Raw genomic sequence first — 26,753 nt, 5'->3', positions numbered from 1 at the left:
TCTCACAGCTCCGTAACCTACTTTTTTTCATGTTTAACATGTCTTCAGTGTTTCCTTACTCTCATCGACTATGCTGTTTCAGCAAAGCGAAAACAAATCTTTTCCACACTTTAACTAACGTCTTTGCTATCAGAACATACCTTATGGACTGCTTTGTTTCACAGTTTGACAGCATTTTTCTTTTAAATACTGGTATAGCTTACGATCAGTGGCATTTTAGACTCACTAAAACATGGTAAATCCACGCCATTTTTCTGTAGCTCTGCACACACCTCAGTGTATGGAGTTCTAGAACTTTAACAACCTCCATATTCAACATCGTTCGCTTAAATCACCAATAATCCCGTGTCGCACTTTCACCAAAGGGTAAGTTCAAGAAAGAACGCCAGAGAAAATTTTTAATATTAAGTTCACATTAATGGGTCTTGACTATTACTAGCCCTCGGTCCCTTCAAAGTGTTCAGCTAGTAAATTATATAAGTACAGTAATAAACTGGAGAGTGAGTAAACCAAAGAAAAAGGTTTTCCACACTCATGCTGTTTTTTTTTCCTCCACAACACCCATTTTTCAAGGAACTTTCAAAGAAATCACACTGTGCTGCATCCTGGTTTGCGGCGGAGAATGATCCAGGCTGAGAAGCCTGGTGGGCAGCCTGGCAGTAGTGCTCAGATTTCCAAATCCCATCCAACTTTCTAAATGACTGTACTGCTCTAGAGATCAAACACAGGATAAAAGGAGAAAAAAAGGGCTATAGACACTTCCAGATGTCAATTCAGCTGAGTTGACAAATCAGTGCAGATTCTGCTCTTCCTTCCTTCTTAAAAAATGCAAAGTGGGGCTTCCCTGGTGGCGCAGTGGTTGAGCGTCCGCCTGCCGATGCAGGGGACACGGGTTCGTGCCCCGGTCCGGAAAGATCCCACATGCCGCGGAGCGGCTGGGCCCGTGAGCCATGGCCGCTGAGCCTGCGCGTCTGGAGCCTGTGCTCCGCAACGGGAGGGGCCACAACGGTGAGAGGCCCGCGTACCGCAAAAAAAAAAAAAAAAAAAAAAAAACGCAAAGTGAAAATCAGCCACACAGCCCAAACTTCCCTCTAGGTTTCTGTCTGAAGGAACAACGGAATTAGTCTCTCAGGGATGAGAAAAACCTCAGTCACAGAAAGCATTTTCCTGGGGCCTCTCTCTCACCTTTTCTTGTATGCACCTGACCGACTTCTTAGAAGCACCTGTGGAGTCAGACCCTTCCCAGGGAGGTCCAGGTGACAGCGGGTCACCAGCGTGCGTGCAGTACTCACCTGTGCCTCTGGAGGGCCCCCTTCATCCCTGATCAGCAGCAGATAGCTCTGTCCGTCAACAACAATCTCTTTCTTGAATCTGCCACCTGCCACACACACACAAAAAATCTCGTTACGCGGGAAAGACAGAGCGAGGGGAGGGCAAACAGACGTGGGCTTCGCTTGTGGAAAAATACACCCTAGGCTGTGGCCCTGGGGGCAGCCCTGAGTGTTTAGTAGGAGTGGGCTGCGGCTCTGCCTCCAGGGACCCCTGGACTTTAAAAGAACTACTGAACTCAGATTCAAATATCCATCCTTAAGAACCCGTGTTCCTTTCTAGTTAGAATACACAGCCTCCATGCAACGCCAGGATCACTCGTGGCTCAGAAGCGTGGGATTTTAATGCAGGCTTTGTGTGTAAATTCAGGAATTCTCTCTCCCTGGGAACACGCTGATACCGAGTCCAGAAACAGAGAGCCCGGAAATTGTTCTCTCGTTGGGTTCACAAAACCGAAACGAATTGTATCTGCTGATCAGGGGCCTGGTCTCCAGCACGTTGACAAATTCAAGGGCTGAGAATCTGTATTCTCCTCAAGAGAAACCCAGTTCTTGGAGGGAAAACATAGAACAGCATGGGGATGGTGTTTCCGTGTTCACAGTTCACAGGTAAGGGAAGGGTGCTCAACTACCACACACGGGTTAGACACAAACTACTGGACGGCAGCTCCGCACAGGTGGAGACACAGCAGCGCAGCTGGCGGACGGAGAGCGTTAGAGACCACGCTGGGTTAGCGAGAGACCACCAGGGGCCCCGCCGGAACACGGGGGGTACGGGGGTGGCCACGTGAGGGCGGCAGGGGCTGACCCCGCCCACGCCCAGGTGCCTCAAACATCTCCCCTCAGCGCCCCGGTTCGGACTGCTAGGCCTCCCCTGGGCAGCGGGAAATACGTCCGCTTCTGGGTCCCTCTGCCACGCCCTCTGCCACCTCCAGAGACAAACGACCTTCCCACGCTCTGGGCTCTGAGCCTGCGGCAGTCACCCCTCACTGGGCTTCGGAACTCGTGGTCTCGAGGGGAACACGCCAGCACCGGCGCTCACTTCAGCTCCTCGGCACAGAGGCCTTCCAGAATCACCAGCTAACCCCGAATAACTGGAAGCCCGCGAACCTCGCTGGTGGAGCTTCCCCACCGGCCCCAGAGGCTGGGTGTCGGCCCCCTGCCCCGCAGAGTCACACCTGGCTCTCCGCCACAGTGGCCCCTCGACGACGCGGACCTTCCCTCCGAGAGTCCGGGGTTTGGGCCATCCCAGCGCCCGAGAAGCAGAAACTAGACTCCCCGTCCCAAACCACCCCACCTCACCTCACCGCACCCCTAAGAAGTGTCCGCAGGTGGGCCTCTGCCACGTGAGGCTGGGGCGGCCCGCGGGGAGGTCGCCTCCGCAAGCGAGCACGCATGCGCACACGGCCGCTCCCGCCCCGCATTCCCCCCCCACCCTCCGCCCCGGGCACCCCGTCACAGGCAAGACGCACGTGCTTAAAGAGCAAAACTTCAAAAACCGAAGAAACTTTCCAACTTTAAAATGGAGAAACTCTCATATTGATCCCCCTCACCGCCGACACCGAAAAAGGAGGGCAGACTCCGTGGAGAAAGGACGGAGGAAAACACATCTGAGGGCCGGGGGCGGGGTACAGAGCGCATGCGCACTGGACCAGACGGGCTGAGGCCCGCTCTGCACCTGCGCATCTGGCTGTAGGAGGATCCACAGTGATTCACGGTCCCTGTGCCCCGCAGCTCCCGCAAACGAGCCCTGACTCCCAGCATCTGAGCGCATGGAGGCCAGCCCTGGTCTGATGAACTCAGGTTCGACCTCCACGAGCCTTCACAGCTGCCCTGGGCACGCTGGTCTCACACGGCCAACTCCTCACTAGTCCGCGTGGTCTCCAGAGCAGGAGGGGGGAGCTCCCGCAGTACCAGCACCCCTCCGCTGCCAGCCGCCTGCCCCCATCTCCCTGGGGAGCAGGCACCCGGTGGGCGTCACCATGCAGCTCTCCCGGAATGACGCCCGCTGATGGCCCTGCTCCTCCCCTGGGTCTCTATGCCCTCGTGTGTCTTACAGGGTAAGGGCTTGTTGGATAAATTTCACATCTATTCGTTCATTCACTTTCTTTCACATATTTTTGTAGAGTCACGACCCCAAGTTATGTGTCCAGATAGCTGAACAACAATACTAAAGTTAAGAAAGGTTTTGCACAGAGTTCTCTCTGCTCCTCTGCTTTGTAACCTCAAGCAGAGGCCTCTGGATCTAATTTTCATCAGCTCTAAAAGGAGGGGTGATTCTCTCCTCCATCCTTAAGGCCCCTTCCAATTCTAAAATCACTTTTCATTTCCCCCCTAAGATATGTAATCAGTATGTCTCTTCAATATTTTACAATTGCAAATATTAGACACTTGCAATGGACTTCTGTGTTTTCTCTGGTGTTATACATCAGGAAACAAAAATGAAACACTCAAATGCATTTGCCATGAACCCAAAGGTTTGATTAGATAAAATTCAGCCAGGTGTTTAAGCACCCAGATTGTGAAAAAGTAAGACTACGATTAATAAAATTATATATAAAAAATAAACTCCTACTGCTGATAGATTGTCAGCAGGCTCAACGGGAACACAGACAACTGGGTACTGGAGAAACACAGCCCAGCAGGTAAATAAAATTCGACTTTAAAATCCGTTTTCTACAGTTCACTTTAGAGACACAAAGGGAAAAAACCTTGGGATGAAGGTGGGGGTGGTACCAAGCTGGTCTACACTCCCCAGGGGCCACCTCTCTCATTATCTGAAATTCAAACCCGCCATCCATCCCAGCCATTAGATCTTTCCCTACCGAAATATTAGAGCACACTACCAAACTCTACATCCAGCTTCATTTCTAATGCAGATTTTTAAATGCCTATTTTACAATCCTATTTCCAATTACAGTCATCCCTCAGACTCCACAGGAGACTAGTTCCAAAATCCCTTATACAAAATGGTGCAGTATGTTCATATAACCTACACACACCCTCCCGTATACTTTAAATCATCTCCAGATTACCTATAATATCTCGAACGGTATACATACCGCGTAAATAGCTCTAAGTTCAGCATAAATGTTACGTAACTGGCTGCCAGCATGAGACAAATTCAAGTTTTGCTTTTTGAAACTTCCTGTAATTTTTTTTTTTTTTTTTGAGTGTTTCAGATCCGTGGCTGAACGAATCTGTGGATACAGAGGGCTAGCAGCTCTGTTGCACCGAGCTCTGTATTCCCAGCATTTAACACACAGCCTGGCCTGTGGCCCATGCTATAAACTTGTTACACGAATAATCGTCAACCGTCTCTGACTGCCAAATACTATTACATGACATTAAAGTACCTGGGGGGTAGTTTTACTTTTGGAAAGTGTACCCAAATCTGACCCCTGTATTGGGAACGATCAACATGCCCTTGGCTCGGCCCACCCGTGCATACGTGTGCAGTGTCCCCCCCACAGCTGCCTGCCCACCGAGTACACAGGGGTACAAGGGCTCTGTACCTGTGCTGACATCCCCATGAGAAGGGAAAATGGAGATCCCTCCCGCACTTAAGTCTGTTCCTTCCAGAGATGCCGTGAGGTCAGCAGAGGTAGAGAGCACCGCATTAAGTATGCAGCAAACAGGTAGAGATAAGTGAGCAGAACCGAGTTCATCTCTGGGCTTTGATGTTCGTAACTGAGTCTCGCTGGACAGAAGTGTTTGCATCTCGTTAGAGCACACAGAGGGGACATTCTTCTTGTCTGAACTCAACCTCACATGCAATTTATTAAATTTCTGGTTCACCCAAAGTCTAGTTTTCAGAGTTTCCAGAAAACTGCCCTGGGAAACTTTGTTTGCCCTTCAGCTTGCCTTCTTAAGCAAGTCAAGGTCTTAATTTCTTCCAAAAATGAGTAAAAGATGGACCTGAATATACCTACCAAGAACAGGGATGCTGGGTGTGTTGTGAATAGCACACCAGGAAGAAAAGGTCAGTTGTTTTGTTTCTTTAATATCTTGAAAAAAAGACTCAAGGGGGCCCCTTATAATCCACTGGCAACCAATCAGTATCAAGGTTTCAAGGTTACTACTCTGAGTCCTGATCTCATGCTGGGGGAACCAGTTTTGAATCTGGGATGCTGGCATAGGTAAAAACAACTGGGTTCCCTCTACTCTTTAAGCTCAAGCTAGGTAGGATGGACCTACAATGGAGCCCTATTAAATATAAGGGCTGTCTACACTGAAGGAGGTATAACCATCTCACCTGGGTTGGCATTTCTGCTTTAAGGGGGAAAAAAAGAAAATCAAATTTTCCTATTCTCAAAAAAAAAAAAAATCTTGTTGGGAGTAAACACTGAAACAGATGTTTGACATTTCTGTCTTTTTGGCTAATTGGACTAAAAGATATTATCATATCATTAACAGCTCTCCAGGCAACAGCAAGCCTTGTAATACTTTACAAAGCACTTCTCTTCCCACATCATGTCCGTTGTTCCTCACAGCATCTTGTGATGCAAATATCACCATCAACCTCCACATCTAACTTGGCTGGAAAAGAAGTTCAGACACTGACCAAACCCCCACGGCCAGCAAGCATGAGACCCAAACCCAGAAGTGCTGACTGATTCTCACCTCTGCCCTCTTCCCTGTGGATTTTTGCTGAGACAGTTCACGGCACACAGTGTCCACAGACGAGCTTGGAATCTTTCGTGTAATTTCCTAGCACCCACAGGGCAACACCGAGAATGCAGGGCAGTGGGGCTGAGGATGTCTTTTCCTCGCTCCACTCACAGCTCCGGAAGGGAACTGCCTTCAGCCCCAAATGGTAATCATCCCTGTGCTTAGGAAACTAAAAAGAAATAGACCTGCCTATCACTTTGTGTCACAGGGAAGAACCTTTTGTATTCTATTACAAGTTAATCATTAAAGGGATGTTGCCTATAAGCTTAAATGATACATAATGGCCCATCTCTGGGAACCCTGCCTCCCAGGTGATGAGCATTAAGCTAAAATACTTTTGTTTAGTTCACAGGAAACATCCTGACCAAGCCCACCTGTGAATGACCGCAGGAAGGAAGAAATGAACACATCCCCTTCAGAAGCTGCTGGGAACCAGAAGTGTTTGACTTTACTCCCTCCCCTTCTAGTATAAAAGGAGCCTGAATTCTAACTCAGGCAGGATGGTTCTTTGGGACACGAGTCCAGCATCTTCTCGGTTTGCGGGCTTTCTGAATAAAGTCGCTCTTCCTTGCCCCAGCAACTCATCTCTCGATTATTGGCCTGTTGTGTGGTGAGCCGTACGAGCCTGGACTCAGTAACATGTTTCATTTTTTTTTCCTGCTGATTTCCATCTTTACTTTTCCACGCATAAGCAAAGGATGAATATCATTCTTGAGTTTAAAAGTGCATTTGTGGAGCACGCTATTTCCCTTTTCCATAAGAAAGAGGAGGGGGGGCATTATTCCAGCATCTGATCAGACAAAGTCAAGCCGCTAAGACCCTCCCCGTAGCTGCAAGCTGGCCTCACATCTTGTCACCCTCACGAGGCCCCAGCTCAGGAGCACCTGATTTTCCTGGAGGAACGGTTTAGAGATTCTTGTCATTTGTAACATTTGCCTAAAATTTTCTTCTTACTTAGCCCCAGAACAAATATCTGTAAATGTTGTTGTTCCCTAATTATTTAGGACTGGCGGGATGAGAGGACTACACTGGAGACAACTATGAATATTTTCATTTCTCCCCGGGAGAATATGAAAAGTCTGATCATGAATGTGCCAGAAAGGCTTTAAAATTAATTTTGCTCTTTTAACTCTGATCAAAATACTGAAGTCAGGTACCTATTACTGAGGTTTTGGAGAAGTTTCATATCATGACATTTAAAAGGGATTTTGGATCCCATTATTATTTTTACACTGGGGAAGAAAAGTTTTACTGGTTACACGTCCGTTTACAAAATTAAACCAAATCAGACTTCATTTCCCCTGCCAAGTTTTAAAAAACTTACACTGTTTAAAAAAGGGGAGGGCAGGGCTTCCCTGGTGGCGCAGTGGTTGAGAGTCCGCCTGCCGATGCAGGGGACACGGGTTCGTGCCCCGGTCTGGGAAGATCCCACATGCCGCGGAGCGGCTGGGCCCGTGAGCCATGGCCGCTGAGCCTGAGCGTCCGGAGCCTGTGCTCCGTGACGGGAGAGGTCACAGCAGTGAGAGGCCCGCGTACCGCAAAAAAAAAAAAGAAAAAAAAGGGAGGGCAGGGACTACTATAAAAATGTACTAACACTAAGGATCTAATTAATGCGTGGTGACTGGTAAGTTCACGGGTGAAATGCTCACGCTTATGACTTCAGGTGAAATGGGGTTTAACACACAGGCCACGGTCTTTAACAACTTCTTTTCACCCAGACCTGAGTAAAATGAAGAAGGAAGACGGAGACAGAAGTCAAAGTTCCAGGGTAAGACGAAAGATTTGAACGTTGCTATAACCAAATTTCCTTTCTTCCGTATCTAATAAAATGAGGGGGGAAAGTAAAAGCCAGATAAAAAGTTCACCATCCACCAAGAAAAGAAGCCAAGCTTTACAGAACCAGCCTCGAAAACACTGACCTCAAGAATGAACAGGAGGACTCCAGCACGGGGTGGAGAGGGGCTCCAGATCCCCCAGGGAGGGGGTGCTCAGGAAGGGGCAGCATGGCCTTTGTGCCCTGTCCCCTGACGGTTAGGAGGTTCCCAAACGAGCAGCCGCCAGGGCTCTCTGCAGGCCAAGTGCCTGCGATACCCAGACTGCAAGGAGGGGCCCCCGCAGGGAGTGACGTATAACACAACCCCCGCCCAGCCCGCGCGGAGGCAGGGGACCTGGCGCAGGGCATCCAGCAAATTACTACGGACTGCAAGCGCCCTGTGTGTCAGGGCAGCTCACCTCTGTCTGGAGGAGATGCCCTCAGAGGACAAAGGGACTCATGATACACTGCGATTCTCAGGGAAAGTAACATCCAGCCTCAGCCTTCCGTGCTTCCCTGCAGGGGCCGGGGGTGTGACGGAGGTCTGGGAAATGGGAACTCGGGCAGACTGCGCCATCCCTCTGGGCCAGGGATGTCTCCTCTAGCCTGTGTCCTGCCCCAGGAGACCAGATGGCAGGGGGCTCCCCACGTCCCGTACCTGACCCAGGACGAGTGGCCAGCCTATGTGAACGGCCTGGGCAGTGCGTGTATCCCTGCACTTGACTACAGTCGAGACAGCGCCAATCTCAGCAAAGGGGAGGAAAAAGCTAAAGAGATGGTGAGACTATCATGCAAAGATAGGGCAAGGGGAAAAAGACACGGAGGGATTGCGGGAGTTCCCTGGTGGCCTACTGATTAGGACTCCGGGCTTTCACTGCCACGGCCCGGGGTTCAATCCCCGGTCGGAGAAATGAAATCCTGAAAGCCGTGCAGCGCAGCCAAAATAAAAGGGGAGGCGGGTTGCAAGGGAGCCCGCAAAACCCAAAGAGCCAATGGAGGAGGAAGCAAAACTCAAAAAGCAGAAGGAAATCCCTTCTGATCACTTCCCTCCCTAATGCCACTTATGAACAGACACTGAACAAGACAAGAACTCCAGGGAGAAGAAACCGAAACAATGAGGGAAGAAATGGGAACCTCTAGAACTGAGGACCAAACCAACATTTTGGAACGGACGAATACAATGTGAAAAAGTAAGGGAGAGAAGAAACACCGCTCAAAGCTGAAATTCTGACATGGAGGAATGGCTTGAAATAAACTCTGTCAAGATGAAAAAGACAGAAGTTAACTGACAGGAAGACAAATGAAACTAACAAAAGGATAAACGGCACCTCTGACAACAACTCCCCAAGGAAAGAGCTCAAAGACTATTCAGAGATAAAATACAGAGGCATTTTCTTGAAATGCAAGAAGATAGGAACCTGCAGATCAAAACAGCCCATGATCTTCCAAGAGAAAAAGACAGACTCTCAACGTCACTTTAAGGATGGAGCAAAACCAAGGCCCTGGTGAAAAGCTGCCACGCCAGCCAAGACGGGGCTCTCATCCCACAGCAGGGCCCAAGGTGCAGCCCCAGGAGCACACTCCAGGGCCACTTCAGGGGGCTGGAAAATGGCCAACGGAATAAGCATTTTTTACATACGTACAACTGGTGTTGAAACGGCTGTCACACGGCAGGTATGTTACACACTAACCCAGAGACCAAGATGGTGGCTCTTGCTGCATCAGGTAACCCGGGCAGAGGCAGAACCCACCTGCTGGGATACGGGGAAAGTCGCGGCCTCGCCCTGGCCTTTTAAAAATCTCATCCTGCATTTGTTTGCGCCTGAAAATCATGAAGATTGCACAAGCAAGCAACCTGCTTGGGGACATGTCCCACCTTCCGTGAGGGACAAGCCGGGCACACGTGCGGTGACAGTTTTTTGTGTGATGCAAGTAATTTAAGCAACAACAAGGAGATAGTTAACCAGCTGGCTCTTGGCGATGTCACAGTGCACTCAGTGCTGACCGTGGTCCGGGGAGCGGGGCTCCTACCTGAATACTTCTACGGAATGAGAGTCACTGCCTTCATTGATTCAACCTGGAATTTCAAGAGTGCTACTATTCCTACTACTTCAACACTTCTGGATGTATTCCTACTACTTCAAAACTTCTGAATGTATTTAATGGAAGAGTACCTTGAAATGGCGAATAAGGTGAATATGTACATATACATTTATACATATATATATATATATTTAAGTGTCACCTGTGTAGCTCAGGTTTTCTTGACATCAAGTAAATAAAATCAAAAATTAATTGGATGAAAAGGCAGATATAAAACTGAAACAGGAGCCCCTTAAGCCCTATTCTGTGTTCATAAAACAGCTTTATTGCTGTCTCTGATAAGCAATGAGTCAGAAACTTATAAACTAGAACTTGTACAAGTTTTATTAACAGAACACCATGATGTATCAGAGATCTACTTAAAACATTTTGTAAAAGCGGTATTGCTGCTCAAAGAAGAAGCCGGAAAATTAATGTTTGGGGAAGTGGTTTGTTGCCCAAGAGTTAAATTCAATTTCTTTACTTCCAAGAACTTTGAGAAAAAGGTAAATTAGCAGCTTAACACATGAAACCCATTAAGAGTTCTCTCTTCCAAGTGCTATCTTCTCACGACTAAAACAAACACAGAAACCCTGGGAAGGTGCAGGCTGGCTGGCCTGGACCAGTCTCCAATCATCAACGTCCAGGGACAGGCCCAATTCCACTTTCGTAAGTTTCATTAGCTTTTCCCCTGCAAAAAAACACTAAAATGGCTGTAAGATAGGATTAACCCAACAAAATGTTCTCTGTAATCACAGCGGCAGAACCTCAGGTACTGCAAAGAATAAAACATGCCCTGCGATACCAGCAGCCCCAGAAGAGGCCGGCAGGTCCTGGAGGCAAAGCATCCTTCTTCTTGTGAAGATGTCCACGGGCCCTGTGGTGGACACGGGACGCTCTCCGGAAAGGGAAGCCTGGACTTTGCTGTCCTCAGCTCACACTCCAGGTGTGATGCTGGCGCCTGGGCCCGCAGCCTGTTCCCTTGGGCTCAGAGCCCCAGGCCCATTCAGGCTGGCCTGGCTCCACACACTCAGACTTCCCTGCAAAGCTGTCTTTGGAAGTTAGGACCCACCCCCAAAGTTCACATACTGTCCTCCACTGAACTCAGTACTTTCCCCAATAACTCAGCAGCTGTTCCAAGGGACAGGCAGCCTGCAGGGGCCGGCACGGCCCAGCACGCAGGAGACCTGGTGACCTGAGGTCCCGCTGAGGCCCCTGAACGTGGGTGCTGAGCCGTCAGGTGGGCTGTGGCCATTTCAGGACAGCAGAGTGTGTGTATCCAGGCAGGGGGAGCGCAGTGCAGAGGAACGGGCTCGAAGCCGCCCGCCAAGGGTCTGCCTCTGAGCTGGGCGACCCTGTGCGGCTTCAGTAGCGGCTGGTGCCTCAGCTCCCTTGTGTGAAAACTCAACGGGCACCACCACCTGCCTCTGCAGCCACAGCGAAGGTGAGCGGCAGCTGATCTGCGGCAGCCGTCAGGCTCCCGGAACACTACCTGTGTCCCCTGAACACCAACCAAGCTCTGCTGTGTTACACTGGCGACTCTGTCTGGGGACTTGCACATTGAGGGAGAGTCTCAAAGTGAAATTCAACGACAAGGAAGAACCAAGACCACAGTAAGCAGAGAATGAAAGAAATTCCCTCAGTTCGCTCAAATTCCCATATGAAAACCAGGATTCCCCTTAACACTCTGTCACATTTCCAGGTACTCTGGGAGATCCAGGGTAGTAATCATTTTTCCCAAGTCTGAAGAGCTCACAAGATACCAAGTTCTGGACGGTGCTACTCACACTGCCCCAGGGAGAAGATTTTGTGAGTCCGAGTAACCATCTCAATATTTATCCACGTGTACGGCGTGTCTCTAATCTCAGACGGGGACTTCCATGCAAGCAAGCAATAGAGGAACACAGGGGAATGGACCTGATTGACACTCCACCTGTGACACAGTTTGGCTCTTAGTGGTATTTGGCAAGGGTTCTCCCCCTGTGTTCGCCGCTCCCCATTTCTCTGTTAGCTCCCTACACTGGGGCAATAAAACCTTGGTCTTCAGAAGCACCACTCAGCAAGCCTTTAGCAAAGCCCGTTGTGGGCCAATAAGAAGCACAGTGCTGGTGAACAGAGTGAACAGGACAGAATCTCTGACTGTCAAGGGCAGCGGGAGGACACGGGAACTGACCAGGAGAGCCAGCTGGGTGGGGTATGGGAGGGGACCGGGCACCAGGAACAGACACAGCCTGTGCCCCCTGGAACCCGCTGGGAACCCACCGAGCGGACGGGATGGGGGGGGCATGGTTTTCAGCCAGCCCCCTGAAGGAGGAAACAGCCACGTAATGATGGGCCCCTCCCTATAAAATCTAATACACGGGCACACCTCGGAGCTCCTGTGGCTTCAGTTCCAGACCACCGCAATAAAGCGGGTATCACTATAAAACGAGTCACGGGAACGCTGGGGGTCCCCAGTGCATGTAAGTTACGTTTATACTATACTGTAGTAGTCTATTAAGCAGCATTATGTCTAAAAAACAACATACATACCTTAATTTCAAAATACGGCTAAAAAATGCTGACCATCATCTGAGCCTTTATCAAGTCGTAACCTTTCTGCTGGTAGAGAGTCTGAAATATTTCAAGAATTATCCAAATGTAACACAGAGACGTGAAGTGAGCAAGGGCTGTTGGGAAAAATGGCGCCGACAGACTCACTCGATACGGGGCTGCCACAAACCTGCCATTTGTTTAAAAAATAACAAAACTGCAATATCTGGGACGTGCCGATATGCCTGTGTGACCAAAGAAGGAAGCTGTTTGTTGGAAATGTTCCGATACCCACTGTGGTGGCTGTACGTGAACATTCCAGCAACTACTCCAGTCTCTGAAATAGTTCGGGGGTGAGGGGAATATTAGTCGTGCACATCCTTGTTTCCCTGGGGGGAAATGTACTTAAGGTTATTTGTTTGTTTTATTTTTAGTATTCTGCACATTTATTTTAAGCATAAAAAGGGATGAATTACAAAAAGTACTGCAGATTCAGGAGAAAAGAGCCCAGCTGCTCACCTGGTGCCTTTAAATGAGGCCAAATCCCGCCAGCCGTGGCCTGGGACGAGTCCGGGGGCAGCAGCCTCAGAAAAGTGGGTGAGGAGGTGAGCTGGCCAGCGCCCAACAGCACCCTGGTGGGTTGCTCAGCTACCAGCATACGGGCAGATGGTCTCTTAGTCCCTCAGATTTTACTGCTCTCAACTAGTGTTTCCCACGTGAAAATAACTTGTCATTAAAAAAAACTGTCGTGTCAACTTTGTTTTTGAAAATGCAATTGTTGAATTGGACATGTAGAAGTACTGGCTTTAGAACTGTCTGTTCACACACATTTCTCTGAATATAAATCAGGTGCTTGTTTCAAGAAACTAAAACAGGATGGTGGTTGTGAGATTAGACCCTATGGAGAAACCCAGAAATCCTCTGCATTTTAATACCTGATGTGTTGACACTGCAGAGCAGGGTCACAAGCCATCACGGCGAAGGGCCACCAGACAGTGGCCTTGCGGGCAGTAGCCTTGCTTCGGGGTCGGGGGCGGGGTCGTTTTTGTTTATTTATTTTTACAGATCTTTAAAAATGCAACAATCCTTCTCAGCTCAGGAGCAGCAACAGTACAGGGAGGGGGTGACGGCTGTGGGAGAGCCGTCTCCCCTTTGATATTTCTTCTGGGAACATGTCACTTTTTTTTTTTTAATTTATTTTATTTTTGGCTGCGTTGGGTCTTCGTTGCTTTCTCTAGTTATGGCGAGCGTGGGGCTACTCTTTGGCGCGGTGCGTGGGCTTCTCATTGCGGTGCTTCTCTTGTTGTGGAGCACGGGCTCTAGGCACGTGGGCTTCAGTACTTGTGGCTCGCGGGCTCTGAGCGCAGGCTCGGTAGTTGTGGCGCACGGGCGTAGTTGCTCCGTGGCATGTGGGATCTTCCTGGACCAGGGCTCGAACCCGTGTCCCCTGCATTGGCAGGAGGATTCTCAACCACTGCGCCACCAGGGAAGTTGGGGACACATCACTTATTGTCTGGACTGTCCTCTTCCATTTCCGGGGGCGGGGGGAGAGGTGGAGGCTCACTCTCTGTAACTGTCTCATTCCCATGGAAACACTGTCAGGACTTTAACAGCAGGATTCCAGGGGGCTCTGTCTCCAGGTCACTGTGCCCATCCTAGAGGGTGATCTGGTCTCTGAGAAGGCCAGCACCCTGTGAGCTGGACACCACCAAGACCTGGAGCAAAGCCCACCACCCAGGGCTGGCAGGAGACAGACTGCCCTGGGGTGGGGTGTGAGTGTGAGTGTGTGTGAGTGTGAGTGTGAGTGTGAGAGTGTGTGTGTGTGTGTGTGTGTGTGTGTGTCTCCCTCTCAGGCAGATTCGGAACCTGCCCAGCCCAGGAAGCCCCTGCATCTGCATCTTGGAACACACTTAGCTTGCACCTGTACTGCCAGGCTCCTGCCCAAACCGGAAGGTGGGCCAGGGCACATCCTACAGCCAGTACTTCGTGGGACTAATAAGCTGCCGCCCCTCCTGATGGGGCAGCAGTGGGTCCAGTGGTAAATGGTCCCTGCGGCTCATTCCCACCATGCTGTGTTAGCTCCAAGGTCCAGAGGTTGTCTGAAGACTCCTCCCAACTGCCCTGCTGTGTCCCTCGCCAAAGCCAGCGCCCGTGTAATGACTGCTGGGAGCCCAGGGGTCCGGCCCCCAACTCCCTTCAGAATCCTTCTACGCACGAGGGCAATGGGAGATGCACATGCTGGCAGCCCGGTCCACCTGGAGATCACGCGGTCACACCCCGTGTAACTGACAGTCCCTGCACACAACCTCCCTCTTGGTTCAGCCTCACCCGCTCCCCTCCGCTGCATGGAAGGAGTCGAGGACACACTGCCACCTGGTTTCTGTCACCAAGCCCCACCCCCTCCACACTTTCAACATGCTTGTCCCACCCAAGTGGCCCTCAAAGAACAATGCTGCTCTCTTCTTTTGTTTGTGGTGTTGCCATTTTGTAAAAAGAAGCAAAACGGTAAGAAATGGGGCTCAGAGAAGGATGGCGTGCGGGCCACACATGGTGCCCCTTGGGCCACACGGACGGAACCGAGCAGCTTCCAGACGCAAGTCAGGGGGACCATCTGCTACATTCAGAACTCTTCCCGAGCCAAGATCCTGCCTCACGATCCCTCCCAACACAGGAAGCCACTACGACGGGTAGAAGACTACGCTGCGAGTCGCATGTGGTTTCCACTTATGGCCTGGGTCAATCATCAAAGAACTGATTCAGTCAAACCATTTCAGTCATGTCGAACTGTCACCTTTTGTAGATAATGGGCAGCCGTACGTGGCGTGCACGCAGGTGAGCGCGCACGCACGCACACGGGGGCCTGTCCCAGCCCCTCAGGTCTTATGCCCACAATGCCCCAGCTCTCAGGGGGCACCTTGGGGGTCCCTGAGTCCTGCATGAGGAGGTGACGTGGAGGGGAGAGTCTGCAGGCACCTTCATCACACTACACACCCTCCTCGTGTAATTCTTTTTTTCGGCACTTGGCCTATTTTGCTACTAGTATTTTCCCTTCTGCTGCCTTATCTCCACGTCCTGGCCCTGGGAGTTGACCATGGCCCCAGTGAAAGTCTGCCCTTAGAGTTCGAACATCCAGCAGGCGTGATCTCCCAGCGTCATCCTACAGGCGGTGCGTCTTCTTCACGCGGCAATCCCGTCTCGCACCAGCCGTGGCCGGAAGGTGGGCTCCACGCTGGCACATCCATCCCCGTCCCCGTCTGGAACGTACGCCTGGCCCCCTGGCCCACTGCCCCGCATCTGATGGTGCTGCCTGCCCCCCTTTCTTTCTCCTCTGCCCGCCCCGAGGCTGGCCTCAGCCGGCATTTCTTCCTTTCTGTACAAACTTGCACAGAGAACCTCTCAACCTGTGGTCAGACTGCCTCGGTCAAGGACTGGTTATGAGTCTCAGATCTTGCCCTTCCCTGGGACCAATAAAATGGGGTGGGAGGGTGGGAGAGAAGTGAGCCTGTGAAAGGCAGAGATTTGCGAAAGGAAGCACAGAGGTGAGAGCAAACAGGACCTGGCCCTTCTGGTCTCCGCGGCACCCTGTTCCCACTGGGTAAACTGAGTGGATCAGGTCTGTTCATCAGGGAAGAGATCTGCATTACAAAGCTTCCCACCGGTTAAAACTTAGAGTCTGCGCCTCAAGCAATGCCATCCAGAGGTGTCTCTAAGTCTTCCCTCGGAGCTACTGAGAAAAACATGCAACTCTTCCTCCCATGAGATGTGAGTTTTGCAGACCACGCAGTCACGAGGCCACCAAAACTGCCTGCCGCCAAGTGGGGAGACCCAAGCAATGGGAGAGGCAGGTTCCTCACTAGCTCACGTGCATCAGGTGATTAGGGGCTTTCTCAAGCTATACACCCATCCCCGGAGCTGCTCCAGGTACATAAGTGAATGAATTCCCCCTTTCTACTGAAGCTCAGTGAAGCTGGTCATCTGTCCTTGCAAGCAAGGGATTCTACACTACGACAGTGAACATGAACCAGACCAGAGCAGGCAGCTGCCTGGGTGAATAATGGACTGGTCGGCGGCCACGTGGTTCCCTGGATCCAGAGCCGCTGCCAGCAAGACGACAAAGTCAGGGCCCAAGGTCATGGGCCGATGTAGCAACGGACCAAGGAGAAAACACCTGGTGGCAATTCAGCTTTGACAGATCCAAGGACTATTTTCTAATTTGCAATTAAGTCGTGCACTTAAAGGTCTAAAAAACCATCTTGGGACTTAAAATTTCTCTAGAAAAAATAATTTCTAATTTCAAAGGTGGAACTTTCTAGAACCCAGTCTCCTTTTACCTATTAAAGAAATGGTTTTGTCCTGAGGTGTCTTAGGAAAGACACGGTTGTGTTCCCAGCATGCACGCTACTATTCTGGGGTCTCTGTCAATCAAATGACATGAAGGAGGATGTGTGGGCTACCCTGGGAGCCCAGGGACACTTCCTGCCTGAAGCCAGCATGCAAGGCTGCTCAGCTGACCAGGTGTAAATCACCACCGTGAATTACAGTTATTCATCCAGAAGCTTCTTCTCCCCTCTGGAACACACACACTGGCCACAGGTGCCATGCCCAGCTCTCAGTAGGCCCTCAGTTTCCCGGTGAATTAATTGTAACAATACGGGACAATGTGTTCTGAGTCCCAAACAACCAATTCAAAAATACATTTTGTCCTGCCAATTTTGTCAATGCCAAAACCATAATCTCCTTATTCTAATTTTACAGCTGTCTTTTTCTTGTTTAAAATGAAGTAGAACACCCTTCTCTCTGATGATTTCTTTGAAGTTCTAGTGATTATTTCAGTATCTTTGCCTATTTTAAAGGCACTATCACCTGATCCTCAGTATGGCTTACGTGTGAGGGGACAGAGTCAGCAGACGGTTACACAGATCAGAACCATGACAAGAATCAATGATATTCCTATAGTTAGGGACTGAGTCAGCGTCTGAAATAATTAAAGAAGATGGCTGAACTGGTTTCTGCTTTATCTATTAAGCCAACCTTCCGGTGGGCTCTTAGTTTTAAGGCTTCAGATAATCCTCATTAAAAACTTATCATGTACTTATGATCACCTGGTTGCAAGTAAGATGGTAAAGTTACGCTGAAACATTTAACTGGCTAGATTTCAAAACTACTCGAATTTTATTAGTGTTTACATATTTTGTTCATTGGAACACCGAACAGCACCAAGAACGTGTTTAGAAATAAACCTAACATCTGCTGAGCAGTGGTAGCTCACAAAAATGTTTTTTAAGTTTATTTGATTTGGAAAGGGTTTCTGGAGCTGACAGTTTAAATGCATTTCACATGTCCCAGAAAATAAGGCTGGTGTTTACCACATGGCTTGTTTCTAAGAAACTAAGTAAACATTCATTTTTAAAAAATGACTTCAGATACCCATGCTCCTGAGAAGGCTTTTGCTGCCCTGACGATAGACACATCTGTTGGGAAACAATTCCAGGCAGAGTCCTCAAGGGAAGTGGCAAGATTAACAGAGGGACGTCCAGCTCACAGTGACCTGATGGCCAGCAGCCGCTGACCTCGGAGGAAGTGACCATTAGAACTGCAGCCGGTGTGTGACGTCCCGGCTATGCACGGGCAGGGCACAGTGGTAACCCCAGGGCCAGTCACCCTCGGGGGGGCACCCTCGGATTGGAAACACCGGAGAGAAGGCTAAGATGGGGCTGTCTCATCCATCACAGTGGCCACCGTGCTCTGAGGCCACATCCAACCAGAGAAGCTCGTGACCCTGCAAGCAGCCCAGACAGAGTCCCCACCGCCCGGGTGCAAGAAAGACCTCAGAGAACTCAGCCCCATTCTAGAAGCCCTGTGGGGATGGGGGGCCAGTTTAAATTCCATCCTTCTTTCTAGTTTCCAAATGGCCCGATTAGGTCCCAGGCATCTTGTACAGCTCTCTACTGTCATGACCTGAGCTGTGCTTAAAGCTGTTAGAATAACCGCACTGGTGAGGAGAGACAGTGCCTCGGGCATATTCGAGCCAGGCCTGAGCTGGTCGAGGACCAGGGCGCCTGGGGCACGAGCAACCGGGATCGTGACCTCGTGCCTGGTGGACACGAAGTCCTGAAGCCACACCTGTCAGAACAGCCCAGGAGGCAGGGCTGCCCACCTGAAGCAGAAGATGGAGGAGCAAAGGGGCAGGACCCTTATTTACGAGGTACGCGTCCCTGAGCCCTCTCTCCATGCCAGGGCTAACGCAGTCTTCTGCACGCTTACACTCATATTCAGTCCCTACAAGGACTGGGGAGCAGGGAGGAGTAAGCTGAAGTTCAGGAGGATGGGTAACTCACCCAAGGCCACAACGACAGTAAGTGGCTACGACAGGCTGGGAACCCGGGTTTCAACCACAGGCAAGTGCGGGCCTAACACGCGGGTGAGAGGCGGTGCCGTCCCAGCCCTCGTGCTGGCACGTCCCCCATTACCGGGCTCATGGTCGGAACCTGCAGGCTGCCGGCCTAGATTCGGGGCTGCCATGGCCTCGGAGCTTTCTTACCCAAAAATGTGAATTGGTGAAGAGCCTACAGGAAGCTGGAGTCATTCACTGAAGGAACGAACCTCTGATGGATTCAGCTCCTGAAGACCTGGGAACGACAGGGTCAGCCGCCCCCAAGTCACACCAGGCCGAGGCCCCGCGCCGCAGCAGGTGGCGAACCCACCTGTGTCACACCTGGATGAGGGCTTACTCCAGATTCCAACGAAGGGGAGCTCTCAGACAGCGTGACATCATCCTAGCACTTCCCACCCATTTGGTGGCCCTAAGTCCTTGAAAAATTAGCCAAGAGCAGTTAACTTTATCGTCACAGGAAGGTCGGTCTCTGGACGTCCTTAAAGTTGTTTCCACCAACCTTAACACCAGCTACTCAGTCTGCTGGGCACTGTAGTGCATCTTAGAGCTAGAGGCCCCTTCCCCTCCTCCACCGCCATGAGAGCCGTTGCTGGGCAGCAGCCTTTCTGGGCCCCAGGTCCCCTGCGTGGCCCACCGTGGGAAGCACAAAGGGAGGGGCACACAGAGGGAGATGTAGCGGGACAAGGTCTCAGCAAGGGCTCAGCTCTGAAGCTCAGAGCTCTCGGGGACACCACCGTGTCCCGGTCTGCAAGGGAAAGTGTCTCAGGTGGCCCACGTTTCCATCAAATTCCTACATAATACTGGGCAGCCGCGGTTTTCTTTCCTTTTCTTTCTTATTTTGAAGGAAGAGAGCAAAAAACTGCGGCAGGCCCGTGGAGTCTGTGGCGGGGGAAGGCAGGGTGCACAGCAGACATCAAGCGCACAAGCACATGAGATGGAACTCGAATTACACGCCCAGATCCTCATTCACTGTCCTAATTAGCAGCCACTAATAGGGCACTGAATGGCAGAGGAATAATTTCCACCCGATTCTTTCCATCAGAAGTGAGTGACAGCTGTGAAATTCCATCAGAGGTGTGAAGGTCACACGTACACTAACCTAATGTTTGTGACGTTCTAGGAGACCAGCCATGAGCATGGCCAGTGAGGTCTGGGGCAGCGAATCGCCCTTCTTGTCACCAAGAAGTAACGGGGCAACTTCAACAGGTCCGAGTGCAGCTTCTGTTTCAACACCAGATGTGTAGTATGCACATACTATTACGGGTTAAATTCTGTCCCCTAAAAATGTGTTCCAGTCTGAACCCCCAGGACCTGTGGGCCTAAATCCAGAGACGAGTGTCTTCATGAGATGAGGGAAACCTGGACACAGACCCAGGGAGAAGGCCCCGTGACGACACGGCAGAGACTGGAATGATGCGTCCACAAGCCCAGGAACGCCAAGGGCTGCCAGTCACCCGGAACGTGGATTCTCCCACATTCCCTCCAGAAGGAGCCAACCTGTCAGCAACTCAATCTCAGACTCCTGGCCTCCGGAGCCGTGAGAATACATCTCCACTGTTTCAAGTCACACAGTTTGTGGTAATATGTCATGCAGCCCTAGGACTCAGATACACACATGTATCTCACGCACACGCACGATTAAAAGGGTATTTGCCTGCACAAAAATTTTACTCTTTGGATTATTTTTGTGGACTTACAGGCTCCCTACTGGGTTACCCACTTTTGCATTGTTAATCCACTATTAAAAAACACACATAAGGGCTTCCCTGGTGGCGCAGTGGTTGGGAGTCCGCCTGCCGATGCAGGGGACGCGGGTTCGTGCCCCGGTCCGGGAAGATCCCACATGCCGCAGAGCGGCTGGGCCCGTGAGCCATGGCCGCTGAGCCTGCACGTCCGGGGCCTGTGCTCCGTGACGGGAGAGGCCACGGCGGTGAGAGGCCCGCGTACTGTAAAAAACAGAAACAAAAACAAACAAAAACAAAAAAACCCACACATAATATTTAAATCCATTCCCTCATTTCAGTTGTATCTTTAAAATAATCTAAATTGTATGAGTCAGCTGCCTTTGCCACGGGGATAAAGTACCAACCCAAATGCATAACACGAAGCACAACAGGTGTCATCCTCGGAGAGGTGATGGAACCTGCACTCTGGCGAAGGCTGGGGGTCCGCAAACAGAAGGCCCTGACCACCTTCACCCTCCCAGCAATCTAAAGATGCCCACCACAGGTCAGAGTAACACTAAAGGACATTTACACATTAATTAAAGCAAAAGAAGAGCCTGTGCAGACGGGAGAAGGGCAGGAAGCGCCAGTGGGCTGTGTGCACAGGCAGAGCCCCCAGGAACACGCCTCCCAGGTAAAGCCGCTGCGCTGTACGGGGCAGGCAGTGGATCACTCCAGCCATTTTAAGAGGAAAGGGGGATGAAGCTGCAGGTAATAATAACAGCAAGAAAACGGAGAGGTCTCACAGCTCAGCCAGAGGCCAAACCTCTCGGCCTGGCGACCGTGACACACACCTTCAGCTGCGTACTAACCTGACCCTTTGCTACGAACGAAGCTGCAGGTGGTGCTGAGCTGTAATCGGCTTCATCAGCCTCCCGCACACCCCAGAGAGGATTCCCTTTGCTCTGATGTTCCCCATATACCTGGGTGATGACACAGAACACTGCAGCTCCAGAACATTCTCCGTGGAAAGCTTCTCACTGAAGCGAGCGAGGGTAATCGATGGATGTTAATGCATCCGGCAAGGACTGAAATCACTTTGCAGCCACAGGCTCTGAGACGGGGGCAGGGACTCCTGTGTGCCAAGACGATGAGAAAGCAAGGCTTTTCTCATTCATTTCCTTTTGGAAACAACAAATTACGGTTCCCTCCTGCTGCCACGTGGGACTCGCCCCAGTACATGGACAGAACATGGGAAGCAAAGACATTCCCACCTGCCTGGTTCCAGGGCGGCTGGCCTCTGGGAAACAGGGAGTCGTGGGGACTAAAGGCTTCCAGGCACCAGGCGGCGCCTCCTCACAATTCTTCCGGGTCCCGGAGGACCTGACGCACGTCCCCTGGGGGGACCTCTCTACGCTCCTGGCAACGTCAAGGAACAATCCCCTGACCTCTCAAACGGTGAGAGGACAGGTGGCCAGGTGGCAGGGCCAGCTCCTGAAGGGCGCGAGCAAAGATCTCGGACAATCTTTTCCCTGACCGAGGAGCCCTTGGGCACAGACCCCACTGAGGGGTGAGATGTTTCCACTTTGTAGATGAAAGAAGGGACGTCCCGTTACCGAACTCGAGAATGCATCCACCCTGTAAAATAATGTACTCTGAAAATCGTATGATACCATGAAATTCCCAGAGTAAAATGTGTTACCTGGAAAGTCGAAGAAGTAGGGCTGTTACAGAGCACATTTAGGTCTCCCCACTGGGTACAGTTTTTACTTTTGATGTGCGAACGTTCAAGAGAAAGGCTTTTGTGTTCATCAAAATATAAGGGCTCGCCACAAAGAAATCACAGTCAGGGCCAAATGCGATGGCACAAACTGAACGCCCAAAGGAAGATGGCAAAAGCCACAGTAAGGACGAAACAGCACCACGCGGGGAAGGGGAAGGCGGCCACAGGCGGGAGAGCCGGGACCCGCGCCAACCACGCCAGACGTCGAACGGAGCACAGGAGAATCCAGCTCATGGCAGCAAAACCAGGGCCCAGACCACGAAACCTCCAGGGACCCCCGACCAAGGGGTCCCCTCAACTGAAATCCTGAGCATTCCAGGGCACACAGGCAGCTTTACTTGAGGAGGTGATCCTCTCACTTGCAGTCCAGCTAATGAGTCCATCAGCAGCTCGTGTCATCAATCTACACAATTGCTAGACCCGAGGAATAAGGAGAACCCCCAAGAAAAAGGCTCTAGCCAACTCTCGGGTATAGTCAAAATGACTATGGCTAAAACCCGCAGTCACACACAAAGGCACAAATACACAAGTACAACCCAGGTACGGATTCCAGGAAAGAAGACGGCCAACTTTCTCACCTCTCTGAAGCACATAATTTTCTAGCATCTGTATCCATTTCTCAGTGTCTAGCTATGCTTCTCCTCATTGATTCCCACATCTGAGCCCTCACTTCCAATCTCCCTTAAACCATCATTTCAATACGGATAACGAAAAACGTAGGCCTTTCCCTCATGTGACCACCACGAGACTTTCATGGTGGGATCGCAAAATGCTGCAAAGTCACGGCAGAGCCCCACGCAACGACTGCCACAGAATTCCATCTGCCACACTTTTCTGAACGGTTACACAGTATCCAAGACAGGAGTTAAATACTAGAACAGGTGTTACAGGAAACATGTGAAGCTACTCAGCACTACTGCTAAAAAGACATCTAAGGGACAAAACAGGGTGAAATGTTGAACTTAAAAAAAAAGGAAAGGATCAAATGAAACAAAATAGGATGATATACACAGAACAAGGAGGGAAGGGAAGACTACAGCACAGAGTTGTGTCTCTCCTCGCTCTTCAAACAAGACAAGCGCTGCCATGAAGAAAATGTATAGTTACCTGCGTCCATATCTGCAAAGAATGGAACAGCCAGTAAGAAAAAGAAGGAACCAGAAATTCAGTGTCTCAGAGTTGGATTTTCAAAGGTTACATGGAGAGAAAATATAATTTAGAAAACTGTGTGTGGACACTCTACCTGGATTTGGGGACACGGGAGTTAAGCGGTTTCCTAGCATTACTACCATCATTTTATTTAAAGCAAAAAAACAAAATATGGATATGTTAACTGAAGAAGTAAAAGCCTCATGGCAAAAGAAATAGCTTCTTCTCATGCAAAGTGATTATTAAATGTTTACAATACAATATAAGGGGGAAAACATACTCAAACACATGGTGGTGGGTCATCTGAAGGCTCGGATCTATGACTAAGGAACAGTACACACAAATTAGGTATAAACTCAAGATCTAGATCAGAGAAACGTCCAAGCAGTAACAGTTAAAGGAGCGACACTGGATTCACATCTGAAGGGACAGAACTATTCGGTACGAAATACATTCAACAGCGTTCATGGTTTGACTCTATCTGCTCCAAATGCCGAGATGGTCAGCGAAAAATACTACAGAAGAAGCAACGTGCCTACGGATCTTTACTGCTTGGTTATGTTGTGATTACTTTTCTCGACATGGGATACGTCACAGTAATGATTTAGAATATGCTAACAAAAAATTCAGAACACTAAACTCTCTAGAGGTGGAGACTGTGTGACACACGCAGCATACCTTCGGGAGACTCCTCCTGGACGTACGTGCCGGTCAGATAGCGATGCACCAGGGCCGACTTGCCACTGGCTAAATTACCCACAATGCCCTGAAACACAGAAATGGGCAGTCACTGAGGAGTAGTCAGTCTATCATGCGATTCAGCAACCTGCAATAGAGAGGTTAAAATGGACGCAATCCTGAACACCACGACCAAGCATCAGCGGGATGGCTGAAAATGGGCTAAATGCTTCTGCTGGGATTCCAACACCTTCAATTAACCTCTCACGTTTCATCAGCCTCTACGGCCTGAAGAATCAACATGGTTAGAACACACACTGAATCCCGTGAGTGCTGGTTACACCAGGAAGGTGTACAGTGCGTCAGCCCACCAACACGTATTGTGGACCCTCGAAACGCTCAACAAGGTACGAGGTTCAATGGGGCGCAGTGGCAGTGCAGAGCCACAAGGGGATTGGGAGGACGTGCATTCCGTCACAACTCTGGGGTAGGATTTGCAGCCGGGTGAGACTAGCTGATAAAGAGCCACAACAAAAAAGCACAGTGCCGGGGAGGGACCGGAGGGGAGAAAACTGGACCAAGGCGGGGAGGGGAGGAGAGCCGGCCTGCATCTCTGGACACGGGGTCCACACGGCAGGACAGAGCAGGGACCCACGGTCAAGGCGGCAAAGGTGTTTGTGCTGGATGGAAACCAGGTCAGCATGACGTGAGGGCCACTGTACCAGCAAGCGGGAACTCACAGGCACCGGCACGCAAGGCTGGCTTCACCCTGCCTTCTTCAGAGAACGCTCCCGTGTCAACACAGCGGACACACCTGGACTCAGGTGGCTGTCCCTGGGGAGGCCCTCCCTCTGCTCACGATCTCACTCCCCCTCTATCTTCTGTGCAAAGACTCTCCTGCATTTTAATCTTTTCCTCCCCGGCTAGAACTTCCCCTCTGCATTTAAGCATGATCCAACCAATTCTCTCTTGAGGAAAAGCAGGACGAGAGACCTGCCCTGGACACAGGTCCCCCGCCTACGAAGAGCCTGCCTCCCTCTCGCCCACTCTCTGACCCTACCCACCCCCAGCCTGCTGTTTTGACCCTATGGCTACAAGGACACTGCTCGAGGTCACCGAGGACTTCTGCTTCTAAATCCCCTGGCCCTCCCCTTGCTGCGTCACCGGAAGCTGTAGAGGAGATTCTCTTTCTTCAAACTTCCCGCTCTGGGCTTCCTCTTCAAATTACCCCCAGCCCACGCTGGCTCCTTCCCTAGACCTCCTAGATTCCCTAGATCCTGGATTCTAAGTACCCCCCTCCAACCAAGGGAGCCAGGCTACATCCCACCTACTCCCAGTAAGCTATGGATACCCACTCTCATTCTCCAGCCCCACCCCCTCTCAGGTAAACCCCTACACACCTACACTGGTACTGAAACCTCAGCATGTCCAGACCTTACCGTTCTCTCCCCAGTCTGCTCATCATCCTGTGATCACATCACCGCTCAGACTCCCAAGCCAGACACCTGGACGCCGTCTCCAATTCCCACCCCGCCCAGATGTGCTTTTGAGGGTCTCCACACTCCCACCCCCACCCCCACCACGGGGCAGGCTGTGCGTCCGTCCACTGGATCCTGGGAGAGCCTTTAGCTTATCTCCCTGCCTGGGAGCTCCCCCTCTTCGCCCAGAGAATACCAGAGATTCTTTAAAATTGACACTGCAAAGATGCGACTCCCTCATTTCACAACTCTCGGGAAGCCTCCCACTGCCTGCAGGCCAGAGTCCAAGCATTTCATGAACAGACCACAAAGCGTCTCCCTCGAAATGCTCACGATCAATTCTGCCGCAGGCACCCAGGTCCGGCAGGGACCACACGAACATACCACTCACCTGGGCACCCCTCCCTTCCCCCGAAGAGTTTTGGGTGGCTTCCCTGCTTCTCTACACACCCAGAACACTTCACACTGACTGCTGACGCTCTTGACGCCACCCCCCAGTACGCGTGGGTCCCCGAAGACCAAGAACTGTGTCTCTGATGCTGGCAAGGACACCTCTCTGAATGCCTACACTCAGCACTGTCTCCGGCCCCAGTAAAGTGCCGGTAAACATGGGATGGTTGGATGGATGGATGGAACGGGGGGTGGGGGGTGTGCCTGGTTGGCTGGATAAATGGGTGACGGTGCCACTAATGAGAAGAACAAACATAAAAGCGAACAAATTTGCCACGAGATTGTGGAAAGTAAGTTAAAACCTGATCTAAAACCCTGAACCATCCTGTCCCTCCCACCGTCATGGTCCTTTCGTCCTCAGCTTCCCACTCCCTGCTTCGTCCTCGATATGCCAGTGACCAAACACCATCCTAACAGGCCTTGCAGACTCCAGACGCCTAGATCGTTCCACATCAATCGCTGCCCAAAATAATACTCCTACTCGTGGGTCAGCAATCGGTTCAGATGTCACCTCCTCTGAGAAGCCTTCCTAATGCCACAGCCTCAACCGGTGCCTCTCCCCAAAGCTCCCTTAGTGCCCTCCTCCTAACGCTACCTTGCCACTTACCTCTTTGTTTCCCCAACATCGGTATGTGGGTCTGACTCTCTCCAGTGCTGACAAGGGACTGGGTCTCGTTTGTGTCTGGTTCTCTACCCCCCAGCATCGCCCACGGCGGACTCCTAGCAACACT

At 50.9% G+C, this 26,753-nt stretch overlaps 1 protein-coding gene across 6 annotated transcripts in view; it reads right to left on the bottom strand.

Moving 5' to 3' along the window:
• The window catches only part of AGAP1 (ArfGAP with GTPase domain, ankyrin repeat and PH domain 1), a 563,651-nt gene that overhangs the window by 344,740 nt on the left and 192,158 nt on the right, over positions 1–26,753 (bottom strand). For all 6 annotated transcript variants that reach the window (XM_079924566.1, XM_079924567.1, XM_079924562.1 and 3 more), the window contains exons 3-4: positions 24,095–24,182; positions 1,293–1,378 (exon numbers count right to left, since the gene is read on the bottom strand). In XM_079924566.1, the coding sequence (XP_079780692.1) occupies positions 1,293–1,378; positions 24,095–24,182 (174 nt within the window). The remainder of the gene's footprint in view (positions 1–1,292; positions 1,379–24,094; positions 24,183–26,753) is intronic.

Source organism: Stenella coeruleoalba (genome assembly GCF_951394435.1).
Source record: "Stenella coeruleoalba genome assembly, chromosome: 6".
NCBI lineage: Eukaryota > Metazoa > Chordata > Mammalia > Artiodactyla > Delphinidae > Stenella > Stenella coeruleoalba.
The sequence above is the reverse complement of the archived record's forward strand: the minus strand, read 5'-3'. Positions and strand labels throughout refer to the sequence as shown.